At 51.2% G+C, this 19,195-nt stretch overlaps 1 protein-coding gene across 2 annotated transcripts in view; it reads left to right on the top strand.

Annotated features, from left to right (window-relative positions):
* CELSR1 (cadherin EGF LAG seven-pass G-type receptor 1) overlaps positions 1-19,195 on the top strand; it is a 174,665-nt gene that overhangs the window by 85,342 nt on the left and 70,128 nt on the right. For both annotated transcript variants that reach the window (XM_060188786.1, XM_007522468.3), the window contains exons 3-5: positions 3,455-3,677; positions 8,821-8,936; positions 10,155-10,243. In XM_060188786.1, the coding sequence (XP_060044769.1) occupies positions 3,455-3,677; positions 8,821-8,936; positions 10,155-10,243 (428 nt within the window). The remainder of the gene's footprint in view (positions 1-3,454; positions 3,678-8,820; positions 8,937-10,154; positions 10,244-19,195) is intronic.

Raw genomic sequence — 19,195 nt, 5'->3', positions numbered from 1 at the left:
TCAGGATTGCATGTGGTGGGGTGGGAGTGAGGGGGCATGAGAACGGCCAGAGGAGAGGTGGGGCTGCTGTGCTATGGCTCTGAAGTTGAGCGGGCCCCGGAGAGAACCCTGCACTGGGCAGGGGCCTGGCAGTTGCTACACGGACCAGGGAATTGGGGGCAGGGAGGGGTGACGGTGGTCCCGTTGAATATAGGATGTCAGCTGTGAACCACCAAGACCCAATACTCCTGAATCTTGGTCCTGGAGGGACCAACTCCCATCCCACCCCTCACCCTTGAAAGCATCCATTTAAAAGATAAACTGAGATAGAAACAGAATGGTGGAAACTGAGGCATGCTTCCATCATCTACCGAGTTCCCTGTGTTTTATCTTTGGTTTTATCTTTGTTTTTTTATCTTTTGTTTTATCTCTTGTGATGATAGCAGTCCAGCCCAGGGCCCCACACATGCAAGGCAGGCACTCTGCTGTTGCACGACCTTCTCCTTTTTGTTTAAAAAAGTTGAAAATAAGGGCGGCGATATAACTTACCCAGGAGAATACACATGTCACCATTAACAAGTTGAAGCTGGGTTCAGCCTCTGACCATCATGTGGAGCGTAATACAAAAGGGAAGAAGCTTCAAAGCGGTGGAGTCAAGTTGTGGGGTCTCTCCTCTCTTATGTCTCTCTCTCTCACCCTCTCTTTTGAAAGATTTTGTTGTTGTTGTTTAAGATTTTATTTATTCGGGAGTCGGGCTGTAGCGCAGTGGGTTAAGCGCAGGTGGCGCAAAGCACAAGGACCGGCATAAGGATCCCGGTTCGAACCCCGGCTCCCCACCTGCAGGGGAGTCGCTTCACAGGCGGTGAAGCAGGTCTGCAGGTGTCTGTCTTTCTCTCCTCCTCTCTGTCTTCCCCTCCTCTCTCCATTTCTCTCTGTCCTATCCAACGACAACAACAATAATAACTACAACAATAAAACAACAAGGGCAACAAAAGGGAATAAATACATAAAATATATATATATCTATATATTAACAATACAACCCCCACTAGGTCCTCTGTCACCCTTTCTGGACCTGAAATAAATATTAAATATTAAAATAAATATTAAAAAAAAGATTTTATTTATTCATGAGAAAGAGAGGAGAGAAAGAACCAGACATCACTCTGGTACATGTGCTGCTGGGCATTGAACTCAGGGCCTCACGCTTGAGAGTCCAGTGCTTTATCCACTGCACTACCTCCCAGACCACTAGAAAGAATTTTTTAAAGAAGTCACTGGGAGCTGTGGAACTGCATAGGCACAGACATTCAGCAAAGCCGTGGCAGGAAGAAGACGGCAGGAGCTAGGGCAAGCTCACCTAGTAGGGCTAGTAGGGCGCGCACCTTACCATGCGCAAGGCCCCAAGTGCAAGCTCCAGCAGCACATGGCAGCACCATGGTATCGGTACAAGCCCCACGGAAAGTGGAGCCGCGTCTTTCTCTTTCTCTCTGTCTTCCGATCTCCATGTGAAATGAAAAATAAATAAAAGGGGCCGGGTGGTGGTGCAACTGGTGCACAAGGACCCAGGTTCAAGTCCTCGGTCCCCACCTGTGTGTGGGGCAGAAGCTTCACAAGTAGTGAAGGAAGACTGCTGGTGTCTCTCTTCCTGCCTCTGTTTCCCTCTTCCCTCTCAATTTCTCTCTGTCTCTAGAATGAATGAATGAATAAATAAATTCTTCTTCTTCTTCTTCTTCTTCTTCTCCTTGTCCTTCTCCTTCTCCTTCTCCTTCCTTCTTCTCCTTCTTCTTCCTTCTTCTTCCTTCTTCTTCCTTCTTCTTCTTCTTCTTCTTCTTCTTCTTCTTCTTCTTCTTCTTCTTCTTCTTCTTCTTCTTCTTCTTCTTCTTCTTCTTCTTCTACTTCTTCTTCTTCTCCTCCTTCTTCTACTTCTCCTCCTCCTCCTCCTCCCCCTCCTCCCCCTCCTCCCCCTCCTCCCCCTCCCCTCCCCCTCCCCCTCCCCCTCCTCCTCCTCCTTCTCTTCTTCCGTTTGCCCTTCTTCCGTAGCCAGTCAACAGCGTCAGGTTGAGCCTGATGTCAAGTTTCGAGACCTCCTTTGAATCTGGAGAGGTGGCAGTCGTTGACTATGTGGGTCATAGTCTGTCTGGAGCCGCAGGGGCAGTTCGGGTCATCTCTGGCTCCCCAGCGATGGAACATAGCGGCGCACCGGCCATGGCCTGCTCGATAGCGATGGAGGAGGGCCCAATCATAACGTGCTAGGTCAAAGCCGGGTTGACGCTCGCAGGGGTCTGTGATGAGGTGTTTGTTCTTGACCTCAGCTGACTGCCAACTCTGTTTCCAAGAGTCTGGAACAGAGAAGTTCAGTGTAGGCGTAGGGGACCAGATTGGGTGACGAGACGTCAAGCGTTGGACAGGGTGGGCGAAGATATCCGCGTAGATTGGCAGGTCCGGTCGAGCGTAGACATGGGAAATGAACTTAGATGATGCTGCATCCCGACGAATATCTGGCGGGGCGATGTTGCTAAGAACTGGCAGCCATGGAACCGGGGTGGAATGGATGGTTCCAGAATTATCCTCATGGAGGAATATAATAAATAAATGGAGGAATAAAATAAATAAATAATAAAATACTTTAAAAATCAAGCGTGGAGTGATGGAATTGTGGAAGAGCCCCAGCAAAACTCTGGCAGTGAAAACAGAAGCCAAAAGCCAATAATTTGATGGAAAGATGAGCACAAGGGTTTAGGCAATAGCACAGCAGGTTAAGCGCACATGGTGTGAAGCGCAAGAACCAGCCTAAAGGTCCCAATTCGAGCCCCCGGCTCCCCACCTGCAGGAGAGTCGCTTCATCTTTCTCTCCCCCTCTCTGTCTTCCCCTCCTCTTTCCATTATCTTTCTGCCCTATCTAACAACGAAGACATCAATAACAACAACAATAGTAACTACAACAATAAAAAACAAGGGCAACACCCACCCCCTTCAGTTTCTCTGTGTCCTGTCAGATAAAGGAAAAAAAATGTCGCTGGGAGTGCTGGATTCACTGTGATTCATTGTGTAGGCACCGAGCCCCAGCGATAACCAAGATAGCAAAAAGTAATTAATTAATTAAATTAAATAAAGGATTTATCTATTAATGAGGGAAGAGAAAAAGAGAACACCAGAGCATCACTCTGGCACATGTGATGCAAGGAATTGAAGTCAGAGGACCTCATGCTTGAGAGTCCAGTGCTTTATCCATTGTACCATCTCCCTAACTAGTAGGAGCTGCTGCTTGGGAGCAGCAGGAGCCCTAGTAGTGGCTCTCCAACAAGCTGGTGCCAGATTTGACTTTGTCACCTCCAGCCTCCGTCCTCATTCTCCTTTCTGCCCTAGTAGTTTTTTGCCCGCAGCTGGCTTGGCGGCTGGTGTCTCGGGGTCCTGGGGCAGTTAGCTCCCTCCTTTTCCAGCTGTGTGACCTGCCTTCTGCTCTGGCCCCCAGGGGAGCACTGCGAGGTAAGCGTCCGCTCAGGGCGCTGTGCCCACGGCGTGTGCAAGAACGGGGGCACCTGCGTCAACCTGCTCATCGGCGGCTTTCGCTGCGTGTGTCCTCCTGGAGCGTACGAGAGGCCCTACTGCGAGGTGACCACCAGGAGCTTCCCACCCCAGTCCTTCGTCACCTTCCGAGGCCTGCGCCAGCGTTTCCACTTCACCGTCTCCCTCGCGTAAGTGCCATTGCCCCTGGGGCGCCACGCCCCCTGATAGAGACAGAAATGGAGCTGGAAAGGGGAAAAGGGGGAGAGAGAGACAGAGACACTTACAGCACTGTTTTGCTGCCTGTGAAGCTTCTTCAATATTTTTTGTCATTTATCTTCCCTTTTGTTGCCCTTGTTGTTTTTGTTATTGTTTTTGTTCTTGATGTCATTGTTGTTAAATAGAACAGAGAGAAATGGGGAGTCGGGCTGTAGCGCATCGGGTTAAGCGCAGGTGGCGCAAAGCACAAGGACCGGCATAAGGATCCCGGTTCGAACCCCGGCTCCCCGCCTGCAGGGGAGTCGCTTCACAGGCGGTGAAGCAGGTCTGCAGGTGTCTGTCTTTCTCTCCTCCTCTCTGTCTTCCCCTCCTCTCTCCATTTCTCTCTGTCCTATCCAACAACGACGACTGTCGTTTTCGACGGGTTAGGTTGTTTTCACCGGGCTGGCTTCACGGGCAGGTAACAGACGACCAGGGACTCATAGTTGAGCTGTAGGCAGTATCTCTTTATTCATGCAGGACGCAGCACAATCTAAGCCGAGCTAAGCTAAACTAAAGGTAAAGTACTCTAAAACTCACAATGTTGTCTTTATATATACTTCCCAAGTAGGGTGGAAACAGGATGTGACATAGAGAGGGTGGAGAGAAAAGTGACTGGTGAAAATCAGAGTGTGACAAAGAAGGGGCAGAGCAGGAGAGAATCCTATCACTGAACCACAATGCCCTGGAGGGAGGGTGGAACTTGTTAACAGTGATTATGTAAATAGAATAGTGTTAAGCAGGGGGGATTTAAACCAAATGAAACAGAAGGGGTCTCATGCATACCAACAGACGACAACAATAATAACTACAATAATAAAACAACAAGGGCAACAAAAGGGAATAAATAAATAAAATAAATATATAAAAAAAAACAGAGAGAATGGAGAGAGAAGGGGAAGACAGAGAGGGGGAAAGAAAAATAGACACCTGCAGACCTGCTTCACCGTCTATGAAGCGACTCCCCTGTAGGTGGAGAGCCAGGGGTTCGAATGGGGATCCTTATGTCGGTCCTTGCGCTTTGCACCATGTGCGCTTAACCCGCTGTGCTACCACCCGACTTCTTATTATTTGTTTTTTTATCGCCACCAGGGTTGTTGTTGGGTCTCTGTGCCTGCGTTATGAATCCGCCACTCCCAGAAGCCCTCTTTTTCTTCTTTTACATTTTTATTATCTTTATTTATTTATTGGGTAGAGACAGCCAGAAATTGAGAGGCAGAGAGAGAGGAAGAGAGACAGAGAAACATCCTGGGTCTTTGTGCACTCTTAACTGGAGCACTTAACAAGGTGTGCCATGTCCCTCTCTTTCTCTCTATCATTCCCATCTATCTCTGTCTCCCTCCCTCTCTATCTCTCTCTCCTCTCTCAATTTCTGTCTCTATCTGGTAAAATTTTTTTTGATAGGACAGAGAGAAATGGAGAGAGGGAGAGAGAAAGACCTTTTACCGCCTGTGAAGTGACTCCCTTGCAGGTGGGGAGCCGGGGGGCTCGAACCGAGAGTCTTATGCTGGTCCTTGTGCTTCTTGCCATGTGCGCTTAACCTGCTACACTACCGTCCGACTCCCATAAGTAAATTATTTTTAAAGAGAGAGAGAGACAGACAGACAGATAGACAGACACCTGCATCACTGCTTCACCACTTGTGAAGCTTCCCCCCTGCAGGGAGGGAGCGGAGGCTTGAACCCCGGTCCTTGAGCATGGTAATGCTCCTTAACCGAGTGTGCCACTGACTACACACCCTCATCTCCCTTTTGAAAACTTGAAATGAGCACAGGGAGCCTCTGACTGGCATTTTCTGCCTTTGAACTCTGGAGAGCTGCACCCCCTTTGCTCTGACCTGAAGCTCCTCACAGCCTTTTGTCCTGTGTCCTCAAGGCCCAAGAGCCTGTGGCCCCCAAGCCACCAGCCGGCCAGGTGCCTCTTGCTGACCCACGGAAAGGGCTCTCCGGTACAGCATGGGCAGCCCCCCCCCCCCCCGACTCTCCCTTGGGCCCTCCTAGCCACCCCTCTGCACACTCAGACTCTCACACTGGCCGTGTCTGATCCTCTCAGCGGAGGGGAGGTTCTGTGTGGAGACGGGTCCCCACTGCAATTCCTCCGGGATCTGCCCACAGCCTCAGGGAGCATGTGCGGGCCGCTGCGATTCCTCTGCTGGTGAGGGTGCAGAGGAGCTCAGATCATTGGCTCTCGGTCCCTGGCTGGCCAGTGGCACCGCAAATCTGTTCTCTTCACTTCTCTATAAACTCGGGGCCTTGGTCTGCTTGATTTGGAGGCATTTCCTGTGGCCCTGCCCCTCTTCCTCATTTCCCGTCTGAGGCTCGCTTTGGTGACAGAGGGCAGCTGCTAGGCTGGCGTTTCTGTTTTGAGAGCTTTGCTTCTTTCTAGTTGCCAGAAAGCAGCCTCGGGTCCTTTCCCACTCTTGTCACATCTGGTATTTTTATTTTAATTTTTTATTTCTGGGGGGGTGGGAGGAGCACATGTCCCAGACTAGTTTCTTTCTTTGTTTGTTTATTATTGGATAGAGACAGAGAGAAACTGAGAGGGGAGAGAGCTAGGGAGGGAAAGAGACAGAGACACCTGCAGCCCTGCTCCACCACTCATGAAGCTTTCTCCCTGCAGGTGGGGACCAGGGACTTGAACCGGGTCCTTCACACTGTAATGTGTGTGCTTATTAACCAGGTGTGCCACTGCCTGCCCCCTTTTATTTCCCTTTTCAATCTCAGATAGGAAATCACAGAGAGCCAGAGAGAGGAGAGACACCACAGCACCGTTTCTCTGATGCTCTGCCATGATGACCGGGGGCTTGAACCCGGGTCCTTATGCATGGTAAAGTGTGCACCCTGGCGGTGAGCCCTGACACAGGCTTTTTTAGAGAAGATGTTTGCTAGCAATTTATGGACCTTTCCCACATGTCTGGCAGTGGCTGAAGACCACAGGGGCGCGGCAGAATCAGTGTTTCATAGGGAATCATTTCAAAAAGCAGGACTGTGGTGGTCCAGGAGGTGGCGCAATGAGTAAAGCATGGGACTCTCAAGCATGAGGTCCTGAGTTCGATCCCTGGCAGCACATGTACCAGAGTGATGTCTGGTTCTTTCTCTGTCTCCTCCTTTCTCATTAATAAATAAAATATTAAAAAGGGGGGCGGGTGGTGGCGCAGCAGGTTAAGCGCATGCATTACAGTGTGCAAGGACCCGGGTTTGAGCCCCCAGTCCCCACCTGCAGGGGAAAGCTTTGCAAGTGGTGAAGCAGGGCTGCAGGTGTCTGTCTGTCTCTCTCCCTCTCTATAGCCCCCTTCCCTCTTGATTTCTGGCTGTCTCTATCCAATAAATAAAGATAATAATTAAAAAAGCAGGACTGTAAAAAGCCCTCCCCAAACCTCGCCAATGGAGCAGTGGTAACAGAGATGGCTCTGTGGTGGGGCCCCGTGAGGGGGGGCCTCTGTGCCTCCTAAGGGGCTCCCCAGCCGTGAGAAAGATGGGCCAGGGCACCGGCCGACTGGCTTTTGTTTCAGGGGTTTCTTTCCCTGCAGCTTCTCCTCTTTCTGCTCTCTGTTTGCCAAGCGCCAGGGTAGCTGCCACTTGCCACCCCCCTCCCTACCCCTCTCCCTGCTGCCTGGCTTTGTTCTCGAGCCCCCTGGGCCCCTCTCCCAGCCTGGGATTCTGTTTCTGGCTTTTCCTCCTTTCTCCTGCACCGTCCAGACCCTCCCCTTGGCCCTGCTCCCTCCTCTCCTTCTCTCGACCCCACCCTGGCATGAGTGGGGACCTCCCCAGGATTAATGGACACTGACACCCTGTGCCAGCAGCCACCTAAGGGAAGCCCACAGCAGAGGGATCAAGGAGGGAGACGCGGGTCTGGCGGTCCCCTGCCACGTAGCTCATGCCTCCTCCAGGGTCATGGCGTGGCTGTGATTGCTCTGGAGTGTGCCTTCAGCCACGCTGATGACGCCAGATGGGATTCGAGGTCTACCTGGGAGTTGTACATCACTCCAGGGAAATGCGGGGGTCAGGCGTCCAAGGGACTCTAGCAGCAGGAAAATGAGGAGGCGGTCTTGAACCAGAAGAAAGAATTTCCTCCACTCAGTCTCCAGTGATAGAGATATCCCGCCAACTCAGGAAATAGTGCTCAGATCATTCGGGCAAGGGGTGCCAGTCCGCTGAACAGGGTGGTGTTGTGGAGACTCGGGGTGTCTGCATGACCTTCCCGTCAGGGACCCTCAGCACCGTGGGCTGGGAGACGGCTTTCCTAGTGCGGCTCCTCTCTGGCCTGGGTTTTCTCTCAAGACACTTGAGCTCTGACAGCCTGTGAGCTTTCACCCATCCACTGCTCTTTTCGCCTGTGCCCTCATTCCTTCCGGGACTCGGCACAGCGTGCTCAGCTGTTTGCGGCCCTGGCTGCAACACTGAGCGAGAGTCATCCTCCCTGCCTATTAAGGATCATTTTCATGAAAGCAGCGGATCAGTGGGATCCTTTGAGAAGGAAACCGAGTGGGAGGTGTCCTTGGGCACACTTTTGATCCGAGGAGCCTTGGAAAGCACATTGGCGTGACCCCCAGGAGAGCCACAGAGCCAGGGAAGACCGCTTCTGGCAGAGGAGCAGCAGGTGCAGAGGTCCTGGGGTGGGGAAGGGCGCAGTGTGTAGCAGCAGAAGAACGCGCTGCGGCGGCAACAGGGGCCCTGGGGTGGTCATGGGTGCTGGCCCTCTGCATGTGAGTCCCTCTTCCCTAAGGTGTGTGCATGCGGTCTCCTTCCTGAAGCAGGAGATGTGTTCTCTGAGCAAACTTCTCTGAGTGGAAAAGTCCTAGAATACTCAGAGGCGATCTGTGCATACTCTCCAGGTCACGGCAACCAAATCCTTCTGTGGAATCTAGTCTGCTGCTTTCAGTAAAGGGCATGGTGGGCCAGGTTTTCCAGACTGTCAGGTCCTGATGTGAAGGCCACGTGCCTGGGCCCAGTGTCTGTCCTGAGTATGGCCCAGGCTGGCAACCTCCATGGCTGGGCCTGCTGTGTCCAGGCAGCCTCCTGCCGGCCTCCCCCCACCCTCCCGGCTGCCGTGTGACAGCTCCTGTCTGGCCCACAGGTTTGCCACCCAGGAGAGGAACGCCCTGCTGCTTTACAACGGCCGCTTCAACGAGAAACACGACTTCATCGCCCTGGAGATCGTGGACGAGCAGGTGCAGCTCACCTTCTCAGCAGGTAGGGTCTCCTCCAGGGCCTCCCCCAGGGGTGGTCCAACACTCTCCAGCCCCCAACAGGTCCGTCAGTGGCTTTGCTTTGGGCTGCCATGACCCTTTACCCGGGAATCCATTTTGGGGAGTGGTGGTTCCAGACCACACAGAGATGTTTACTGCAGTATTATTTACACTGCTGGGAAGGGAGAAGTTGCAGCTTGGCTCTCCAAACATTGGGAGATCACAGAAGGTTCGTACATCATAGATGAAACATATTTACAGTGGGCGGTTGGGTGGTGGCGCACCTGATTCAGTGCACGTGTGACCACGAACAGGAACCTGGGTTCAAGCCCCTGCTGCTTCCCACTGCAGGGGAGAAGCTTCACGAGTGGTGAAACAGGCCTGCAGATGTTTCTCTCTCCCTATCTCCCCCTTCCCCTCTCAGTTTCTCTCTGTTCTATCGAATGAAACGGGAAGAAAAGTTGGGGGGAGGAAGAAATATCCTGCGGGGAGCAGTGGATTCACAGTGCTGGCATCGAGCCCCAGCGACACCCCTGGTAGCCATGGCTGTATGCCTGGGAGGTGGATGCATGAGGTCCTGAGGTCAATCCCCAGCAGTGCACGTGCCAGAGTAATGTTAATAGTTCTTTCTGTGTGTCACACAGAAGTAGATCTTTAAAAAATTTCAAATAGGGTTGGGGTAGGGAGCATAATGGTTATGCAAAAAGACTTCCATGCCTGAGGCTCCAAAATTCTAGGTTCAGTTCCAAACACCACTGTAACCCAGAGCTCTGGCTTAAAAAAAGAAAAAGGAGAACATTTTCCTGGGCTGGCAAGATTGCTCACGTGGATAGTCCCCTTATTTTGTCATGGACATGACCCAGATTCAAGCTTGGCCCCCACAGCATTGAGAGAAGCTTTTGTGTTTCTCCCTCTCCCTTTATGTTTCTTTCTTTAAAAAAAAAAAAAGTGTTGTTTTTTTTTTTATTAATGAGAAACATAGCAGAGAGAAAGAACCAGACATCGCTCTGGTACATGCACTGCCGGGAATTAAACTCAGGACCTGATGCTTGAGAGTCCAATGCTTTATCCACTGCACCACCTCCCGGACCACTCCCTCTATGTTTCTATTTGTATCTTTCTATTGGGAAAAGATTAAAAATAACTATATCGATCAAAAGGACATTTAGCCTCAGTGGTCTGCTAACTCTGTCTTCTCTCTGGCCCAACCCTTAACCTCCAGGCGAGACCAAGACCACAGTGGCACCACAGGTTCCCGGGGGTGTGAGTGATGGGCGGTGGCACTCGGTGCAGGTGCAGTACTACAACAAGGTAGGATGGGGTGCGTGCCCCCAATACTGTGATGCCTCCTGCTGGCTCCAGAGGAGTCAGCTTTTCTGGAACCCTGGTCGCTTTTCTTTCTTCAGACATTAATACTCTGCAATTAAAAAAAAATACACACACACACTGATTGCAAAAGTGATTTAGGGAATGAGCATTTTTCAATTGTATGTGTAAATAGACCCAAGCCCTGTGCTGTGGTGGGGATACTCCCTTGGGGAGCTCTGGGTGGGGAGACAAGAGGACCCCAAGACCACCCTACACCTTGGGGAGGGAGCAGAAAGAGTTTATTCATTGCAGCTGCCTGGCTAAGATTCCAGGCCTTTTCAAACACAAGGCCGAAGCCATAGCTGAGACTTTACCTGGCTGTAACCTGAGCATCACAAGGCCCTGAGAGGAAGTGCTGGGAAGGTGGGGCATTTTGGGTTTCATTTTATTTTTTTATCCTGATTTGTAAGAAAACTCAGCTGTTTGTGCATCAGAATGCCCTGTGTTTAGGCTGTGACTTTGCAGGCCACTTTTCTCCTTCCTGGGAATCTCCAGGGCAGTGCTGGCCTTGCCCACCTTCTACAGAGCTTGGCAAGCACCCCCCCCCCCTCCACTCCACACTCCCAAGTCCCCAAGGCTCCCACAGGCCTGAGTCTGAGGGTTCCTCTCACTGTTAGGACTGCACCATGGGGGCTGTGCGGTGGCGCATCCAGCGAAGTGCACGTGTTACCAAGTGCAAGGACCCAGGTTTGAGCCCCCACTTGCCGCCTGCAGAGGGGATGCTTTGTGAGGGGTGAAGCAGGTGTTCAAGTGTCTCTTTCTCTCTTCCTCTCTATTTCTCCTCCCTCCTCAAATTCTCTCTGTCCTATCCAACTTAAAAAAAAAAAAAGTAGAGGAAAACAGTGGCTGCTGGGAGCAGTGGATTCATTCGTATGGAGGGCGGTATCCTGGCTTTCAGGCCTGCTACCCACTGCTGGGACCTGAGGTCCTCTGCCCCCTGGCTTCCTCCCTCTGCTCACCTGGAGGTTGCATTTCCTGTCCACCCTCAACAAACGTCCTCAGTGGTGCCCTCACACAGGGGGTCCCCAGTCTCCCAGCTCAGTGTGTGTGTGTGTGTGTGTCGGGGGAGAGGGGCAGACCCAGATACCTGTGCAGATGTGCCTTGTTCTCCATGAGGGTGCAGGATGGGGCGGGGCTCACATCTGGGTCTGGGGTGCATATCTGAAGCCACGTGGGGACTGAATGCTTATTTGAGGGGTTTGAGGTCCAAGGAGGAAATGTTCCCAGGTCGGGGGATGGAGTCTGGGCTGCCAAGGGCCTTAAGCAGAAGCCGCTACTCTGGGTATTGTCGCCCCCTCCCCACCTCCACCTTAGGGTGGGGGCGCTGCTGTTGGAGGCATTTGTGAGGAAGAAAGGAGGCAGGTGGGGTTCCGACTGAGCAAACAGAAGTGGGGACTGGGCACCTCTGCAGATACAGATGTACATGTCAGCAACCTTTCTTGGGGTGCTGGCTACACCCTGTGGTTGGTTTTGTGTCCCGCCACTCTGGGGCCTGGGTGGTGTCCACGACCCCCTTACCCTTCTCTGAGCTGGGAGCAGGATGTGAGGGTGTCTCTGTCTCCCTTAAACCAAGAGAAGCCTAGTGGCTGCCTCCTTGGATACTTGGGAGAGCTCAGCACCCAGAATTGTGAGGGGAGCCCCACCTGCTGGGGCCCGTGAGACCAAGCCTCCTGCTTCCTTTCCTCAATATGATGTTATTTTCCAAAACGGGGTGGAGTCACCTGCTATGGAAACACTGTTCTGGGGGACAGAGGTGCCCCACCTCCCCAGCTTTTGTGTCCTGGCCTCTGTTATGGAAAGTCACCGCAGGCCTATGGGCTGGATGCTGGCATTCTCCCCAGCCTGTCTGGGGGTGGCCACTCTTCTCCACCTGCACCTGCTGCCAGTCGGGTTGGGGATCCTTGCTGGCCCACCCCCTCCACCCTCTCCCGATTCTCTGCTCCAACCTGGATTAGGAAATAGACTACCTGAGCAGCGGCGGGGGGGGGGGGGATGAACACTGAGGGGGCAGTGTGTGGGGGTGTCATGAGGACTGGGAGTGTGTGCATGAGGACCCTGAGGGGGAAGTGGAGGAGATCCTGGGGAAGCAGTGTGTGTGGGGTGGGGGGGCTGAGGGGGATGTGGAGAACCTGCTTTTGGAGTGGGGGGAAACTGAGGCACAGGGTGAAGCTAGTGGGGACCACAGCTGGGCTGAGCTGAGGACCAGGTGCCTCCCACCCACTGGAGCCTGTCTTGCATCTAGAGCTGGGCCCCCAGGGCTGTTGGTGGCTCCCGCTGAGACTGCCCCTCCCCCTCCCCTCTGCCTTTTTCAGCCTCTTCTGTGCTTTCTCTTCAACAGCTCCGCCCTCCCTTTTCACTTTCACTGAGGGGCCCGAGTATTGCAGCCTGCAGTAGGAGGGAGGGGTTGAGGGGGCTGGATTGGTCAAAAAGGAGGTTTGGGAAGGAGGTCGCCCTGGAGGGCTGGGAGGGACATTGGAGAAGGTCTAGGAGCCTCTCTTCTTCTGTTCAGACTCTGGGGACAGAGAAAGGCCTGTTAGGGTCCCAAGAGGAGCAGGCTGAGGCTTTGTAGGAGTGTGTGCGCACACGTGGGCAGGCCCGTGCATGCTTTTGTGTTACCAGGGATAGAGGCCTGGGCCTCATATGCAAAGCAGGCACTGTACTGTGAAGCCACCTCTCTGCCTGAAAAAGACCCCTCCCATCTCCTCCTCCTCACTGCAAATACAGGGAAGGGACAGTACCTGCCGTGCTCCTGGTGGTGGCTTAGTGGATAAAGCGTTGGACTCTCAAACATGAGGTCCCAAGTTCATTCCCCTGCAGCACATGTACCAGAGTGATGTCTGGTTCTTTCTCTCCTCCTATCTTTCTCATGAATAAATAAATAGATTCAAAAAAAAAAAAGGAGAAGAAGAAGGTGCAAAGACTGGCTTAAGGATCCCGGATCCCCACCTGCAGGGGAGTCACTTCACAGGCGGTGAAGCAGGTCTGCAGGTGTCTCTCTTTCTCTCCCCCTCTCTGTCTTCCCCTCCTCTCTCTGTTTCTCTCTGGCCTATCCAACAACAATGACATCAATAACAACAACAATAATAACTACAACAAGGGCAACAAAAGGGAATAAATAAATAAATATTGAAGGAGAAGTGGTACCTGCAGACCAAGCCCCCACAGCCACGGGCGTCTCCTTACCCACAGCCAGTCTGACCTCGGCCACTGGCTGCTTCGCTGTGATGGAGACTCCAGACCCTCAGCTGAGTTCCAAGTCGTATGGCCAGTTTGGCCACATGGGGAAACCCGTCTAGTCAGTGAGCCCGAGAGGTAGACTCTCTCCCTGCCTGTGAGCCTGGTGTCTGGGGTGTGGGGAGGGGCGCTGGCAGCTCTTTCTGTCTGACGTTGAGGTCTTGAATTTGGGTTGGATCCTGGGAACACATTGTGTCTCTGTCCTTTCACTTTGTCTGTTTCCACAGCAGCTTCAGGGAAATGCCATCCGATCTTGGAGGGGTGTGTGTGTGTGTGTGTGTGTGTGTGTGTGTGAGAGCTGGCTATGGACTGGTGAGTGTCTCCCCTGGGGTAGAGTTGGGTCTGTTGAAGGAGGCAGAGTCCACAGGGACAATGCTTCTTACACCCAGCCATCTGTGAACTCTGCTAGGAGCTGCGGTGAATCCTTTCTGACATGGAGTGTGAATCCGTGTCTTTCCCAAGACTCGCCCCTCCTGGTGTCTGATTCCCAGCATCCCCCCTCCAATACCGTCTTCCCCAGCATCCAGCGTTTGAAATCAAACTCCCATCAGCCTCCTGGTGGAGGAATTGTCTGCCGCAGGTTGAAAGGCTGTGGAAACATGAGCTCTTTATAAGAATTGACTACTGGGAGTCGGATGGTAGCGCAGTGGGTTAAGCGCACGTGGCGCAAAGCGCAAAGACCGGCATAAGGATCCTGGTTCGAGCCCCCAGCTCCCCACCAGCAGGGGAGTCGCTTCACAGGCGGTGAAGCAGGTCTGCAGGTGTCTCTCTTTCTCTCCCCCCCCTTTCTCCATTTCTCTCTGTTCTATCTAACAATGAACAGCGTCAATAACAACAACAATAATAACTACATCAATAAAAAAAAAGCAACATGGGCAACAAAAGGGAATAAATAAATATTTTTTTTAAAAAAGAATTGACTACTTTTCTGCATATATGGACGGACACACACACACACACACATACACACACGTGCGCGCACACCTGTTACTTTAAAGCATCCAAATGAAGACAAGCAGGAAGAAAACAGGTTTTTCAAAAAATATAGTCTCTCCTCTCTTTAAAAATATTTTATTTATTTTAAATGAATCAATACTTCTAAAAAATCTTTATTTTGCATAGGGACAGAGAGAAATTGTAAGGGGAGGAGGAGATTAAGAAGGAGAGAAACAGAGAGACACCTGCAGCACTGTTTCACCACTTGTGAAGCTTCCCCTCCACCCCCCATAGTTGGGGACCAGGGGCTTGAACCCAGGTCCTTGAACATTGTAATGCTCAAGCAGATACTGATCTTTCCTTCCTTTTCAAACCTTTCAAACTGTTCTGTTGTGTGGAGAGGTCATGTTCTGTTTACCGGTTCAGTTCCTTTTTAAAAAAAAATATTTATTTAATTCCTTTTCGTTGCCCTTGTTGTTTTTATTGTTGTAGTTATTATTGTTGTTGATGTTGTCATTGTTGGGTAGGACAGAGAGAAATGGAGAGAGGATGTGGTCTGGGAGGTGGCGCAGTGATAAAGCATTGGACTCTCAAGCATAAGGTCCCGGGTTCGATCCCCGGCAGCACATGTGCTAGGGTGATGTCTGGTTCTTTCTCTCTCCTCTTATCTTTCTCTTAAATAAATAAAATCTTTTTTAAAAAAAAGAAAGAAATGGAGAGAGGAGGGGAGGAGAAAGATAGACACCTGCAGACCTGCTTCACTGCCTGTGAAGCGACTCCTCTGTAGGTGGGGAGCCAGGGGCTCGAACTGGGATCCTTACTCCGGTCCTTGCGCTTTGCACTACTTGCGCTTAACCCGCTGCGCTACCACCCAATTCCCTCAGTTCTTGCTGGTCTGTTTCTGCCTTGCAGCCACTGTGATTTGTGTGTTCCCATGAGCATTTGTGAACATATCATCCTTCAAGTCCCACTGTTGGGTTCCTTGCCTGTGCACCCGGGAGGGGGATTACTGGGTCGTGTCCTGACTCTGCTCTTTTTTTCCCCTTTACTTTTCAAGGGACCAACCAACCCCACCTCCCACAGGCCCCCTCCCCAGCGCTGCTGTTACAGGCAGCCTCTGCCTGGTTTGTTGCCCTTACTGCTTTGCGCTGGGGAAGGGGTGACTGAGGACTCTGTGGAGCAGGTCTGCGGGGTGTCCCCAGTGGCTGTTGTTTGTTCCATATACATATATTGTTTACATTTGTATTAGTGATTTAATAATTGATCTACAAAATTACAAGATGACAGGGGTACAGTTCCCCACCCTCCCCACCACCAGAGTTCTGAGTCCCCAACCCCTCCATTGGAAGCTACAGGAGTCCTAAGGTTGCAGACATGGGTTAACTATTATTTCTACAGATATCTGTATTTGTATTAATTTGCCTCCCTTTTTCTTTTCTCTATGATCCCATCTTCTCTTCCTTTTCAAGTCACACATATACCTACTACTATGTCCAAATGTCCCTCCCTTTTCCTCTTCTCTCTGGTCCTGATGGAGTTGGATTTCAGAGCCCTCTGGTCATCTTCCCCCCATCACTTCTCCTCCACTGGAAGTAGAGATCAAAATTCTTTATGGGGTGCAGAAGGTGGGAGTTCTGGCTTCTGTAATTGTTTCTCCCCTGGACACGGGCGTTGGCTGGTTGACCCATAGCTCCAGATACTGTTTGTTCTTATCTGACATGCCAAGGTTCTGACTTAGCAGCTGCTGGGGTGAGGGGCTGGTTTCCTCAAAGCCACACTCACTGGCTCGGAGACTCTCCCTGGGCCTAGGCAGGAAGTACAGCTCTGCTTGCAGACACTGAGCGTGTCTTCTTTTTCCTAGACGTTTCTGCTCCAGGGGGTGGCTCGGGGCTCTTGCTTCCAAGCAGCTGTTGACGAGGCCGCAACTTTGTAAACTTTGTAAAGCACTATCTCATCACAGCTGCCCAAACCTAAGTGCTGTTTACCTCTTCCCCTGGAAGTCTCACACCCATCCCCAGAAATGTAAATTATAACTTGTAGAGATAATTCAGGGCTTGTGCAGCCTGGGGGACGGTTCTTTCCCAGGGATGGCACCTAGCACTTAAGCATCCCATAATAGGAACTTTTGCACATTCTCCAAAGCAGCCTGCTGCCATGAAGTGGGAAAACAGATTCCATCTCCTTCCACCCCTCCCCCCCTCCATACGTATATATGTATGTATTCATCTAAATATTGCTTATCTGGAACTCTTTAAGGATATAGTATAGCCAAGCTTCTAATCTTTATCAACCGATGGAAAAGATTATCCATGCACTGAGAAAATGAGTGGCATGGTTAAAAACCTCCCTTGGATTTATCTAAGAGGGTTGGTGGGTGACTTTTTTTTTTTTTTAATCTGGGTGACTTCTTACATTAACGTCAACCTCAACGTCGCAGTCATCCATAGGAGACAGGTGTTCTGGGAGTAACTCCTTGTCTGGTAGGCAGAGAAGTAGGTCCAGTCATTAGCCTTGTCCAGGCCAGATGGTTTGCTGAAGTGACTCTGCACTGCGCGCAACTCCCAGGCCCCCAGCAAGGGCCCCTGAGACCCGTGAGTCAAACAGCTCAGCCACCTGGCTCAGGTCCTCCCACCAGGGGCTCCATGTCCTGCCTTCCATCACATATCTCTTTGTCTCTCATGCACGTTCAAAAACAAAAAATTGACCACCAGGAATAGTTGAATCATGCAGGCACTGAGTACAGGTGACACCCTGGTTGGGGGTTGGAGGGGGAGGAGCCATTAGGTAATTCCAGAACTGAAGTCACATATGGGGAAGCAGGGAGGGGTGATCCAGGAGACTTCAATGGGGGTTGTGGCAGGTAACATGCATCAGGCACAGCTTTGTAAACCAACATTGTCTCAATAACACTTTTAAAAAAAAAATTTATTCCATTTTGTTGCCCTTGTTGTTTTATTGTTGTTGTTATTATTGATGTTGTTGCTGTTGGATAGGCCAGAGAGAAATGGAGAGAGGAGGGGAAGACAGAGAGGGGGAGACACCTGCAGACCTGCTTCACCACCTGTGAAGCGACTCCCTGCAGGTGGGGAGCCGAGGGCTTGAATTGGCATCCTTCCACCGGTCCTTGCGCTTTGCACCACCTGCACTTAACCTGCTGCACTACCGCCTGACTCCCTCAATGACACTTTTTATAAAACCTTGGGGGTTGGGGGGAGGCATCGAGAATGATGTAATGAACCACCCGTGCCCACAATTGTGACAGAAGCATCCAATGGCATCGTGTTAGAGCTGCCAAAGGTGGATTTGGGGGCCAGGTGGTGGAAGGGCCGGGGTTCAAGCCCCCGGCCCCCACCTGCAGGGGGGAATCTTCACAAGTATTGACATTGTGCTCCAGGTATCTCCTTTTCTCTCTCCCTCTCCCTTCTCAATTTCTCTCTGTCCTATCAAATAAAAAAAAGGAAAAAAAATGACAAAGATAGCTACTGGGAGTATTATATTTCTTATGTCTGCACTGAGCCTCAGAGGAACCCTGGTAGCAACTAAAAAAAACCCCAGCACCTGCTCAGTTTCTAGTTCTGCTTCTTTCTGGTTCCCTGGCAGGAACAGACCAAGTGATTTTACGGGCTGTGTCCTGCCTGTGGGCCATGTGTTCCCCACCAAGGACCTAGCTGATGCTTAGGCTCGCAGGTAGATGGGACCTAGCCTTTGGCAATGGCTCCCACAGCAAAGTGTTGCAAACAGAGGAGTTAAAACACACACACACACACACACACACACACAAAAACAGAGGAGTGTCGGGCCGGGGGTGGGGGTTGAGATCGCATAATGGTCATGCAAAGAGATTCTCATGCCTGAGGCTCCAGTGTCCCAGGTCCAACCCCCACACACACCACCACCATAAGCCAGAACTAAGCAGGGCTCTGGTGTAAAAAATAAAAAAATAAAAAAGTTATTTTTTTAAAAAGATACAGGAGTGTCCTCAGTCAGTTCTGGAGACCAGAGTTTGACATCCTGGTGTGGATTGAGCTTCTGGCTCTTCCTGTCTCTTCCAGCTTCTCAGGGTGCTGGTGCACCTTACTGCTCACTGACTTGTGGCAACAGAGTTCCCCAGTCTTCCTGTGTCTCTGCCTTTTACAAGGATCCCAGCCATAGCGGATCTTGGACACCCCACAGTTCAGTATGCCCTTGTCTTAACTAACTCCCCATTGAAAAACACCCTTCACATCAGGTCACACCCCGATGTTTCAAGAAGAACACAACTTGTATGCTCTTAACTCAGGACAGCTGTCTTGGGGAATGGTTTAAAGGAAGAGGCTGGAGGCTCAGGAGAAAGCTCACCAAGTAGGGTGACTGCATCTCCACGCACACGACCCAGGTTCGAGCCCCAGTAAGAGACACTATGACACTGGAGGGAGGTCTAGTGCTGTGGTGCCTCTCTCGGTCTCATGGTCTTTCTTTCCTTTTTAAAAAACATTTATTTATTTATTTATTTATTTATTTATTCCATTTTGTTGCCCTTGTTGTTTTATTGTTTTAGTTATTACTGTTGTCGTCATTGTTGGATAGGACAGAGAGAAATTGAGAGAGGAGGGGAACACAGAGGGGGAGAGAAAAACAGACACCTGCAGACCTGCTTCACTGCCAGTGAAGTGACTCCCCTGCAGGTGGGGAGCTGGGGGCTCAAACAGGGATGCTTACGTCGGTCCTTGCGCTTTGCGCCATCTG

This window comes from Erinaceus europaeus, chromosome 4 (genome assembly GCF_950295315.1).
Source record: "Erinaceus europaeus chromosome 4, mEriEur2.1, whole genome shotgun sequence".
Taxonomy (NCBI): Eukaryota; Metazoa; Chordata; class Mammalia; order Eulipotyphla; family Erinaceidae; genus Erinaceus; species Erinaceus europaeus.
The sequence above is the reverse complement of the archived record's forward strand: the minus strand, read 5'-3'. Positions and strand labels throughout refer to the sequence as shown.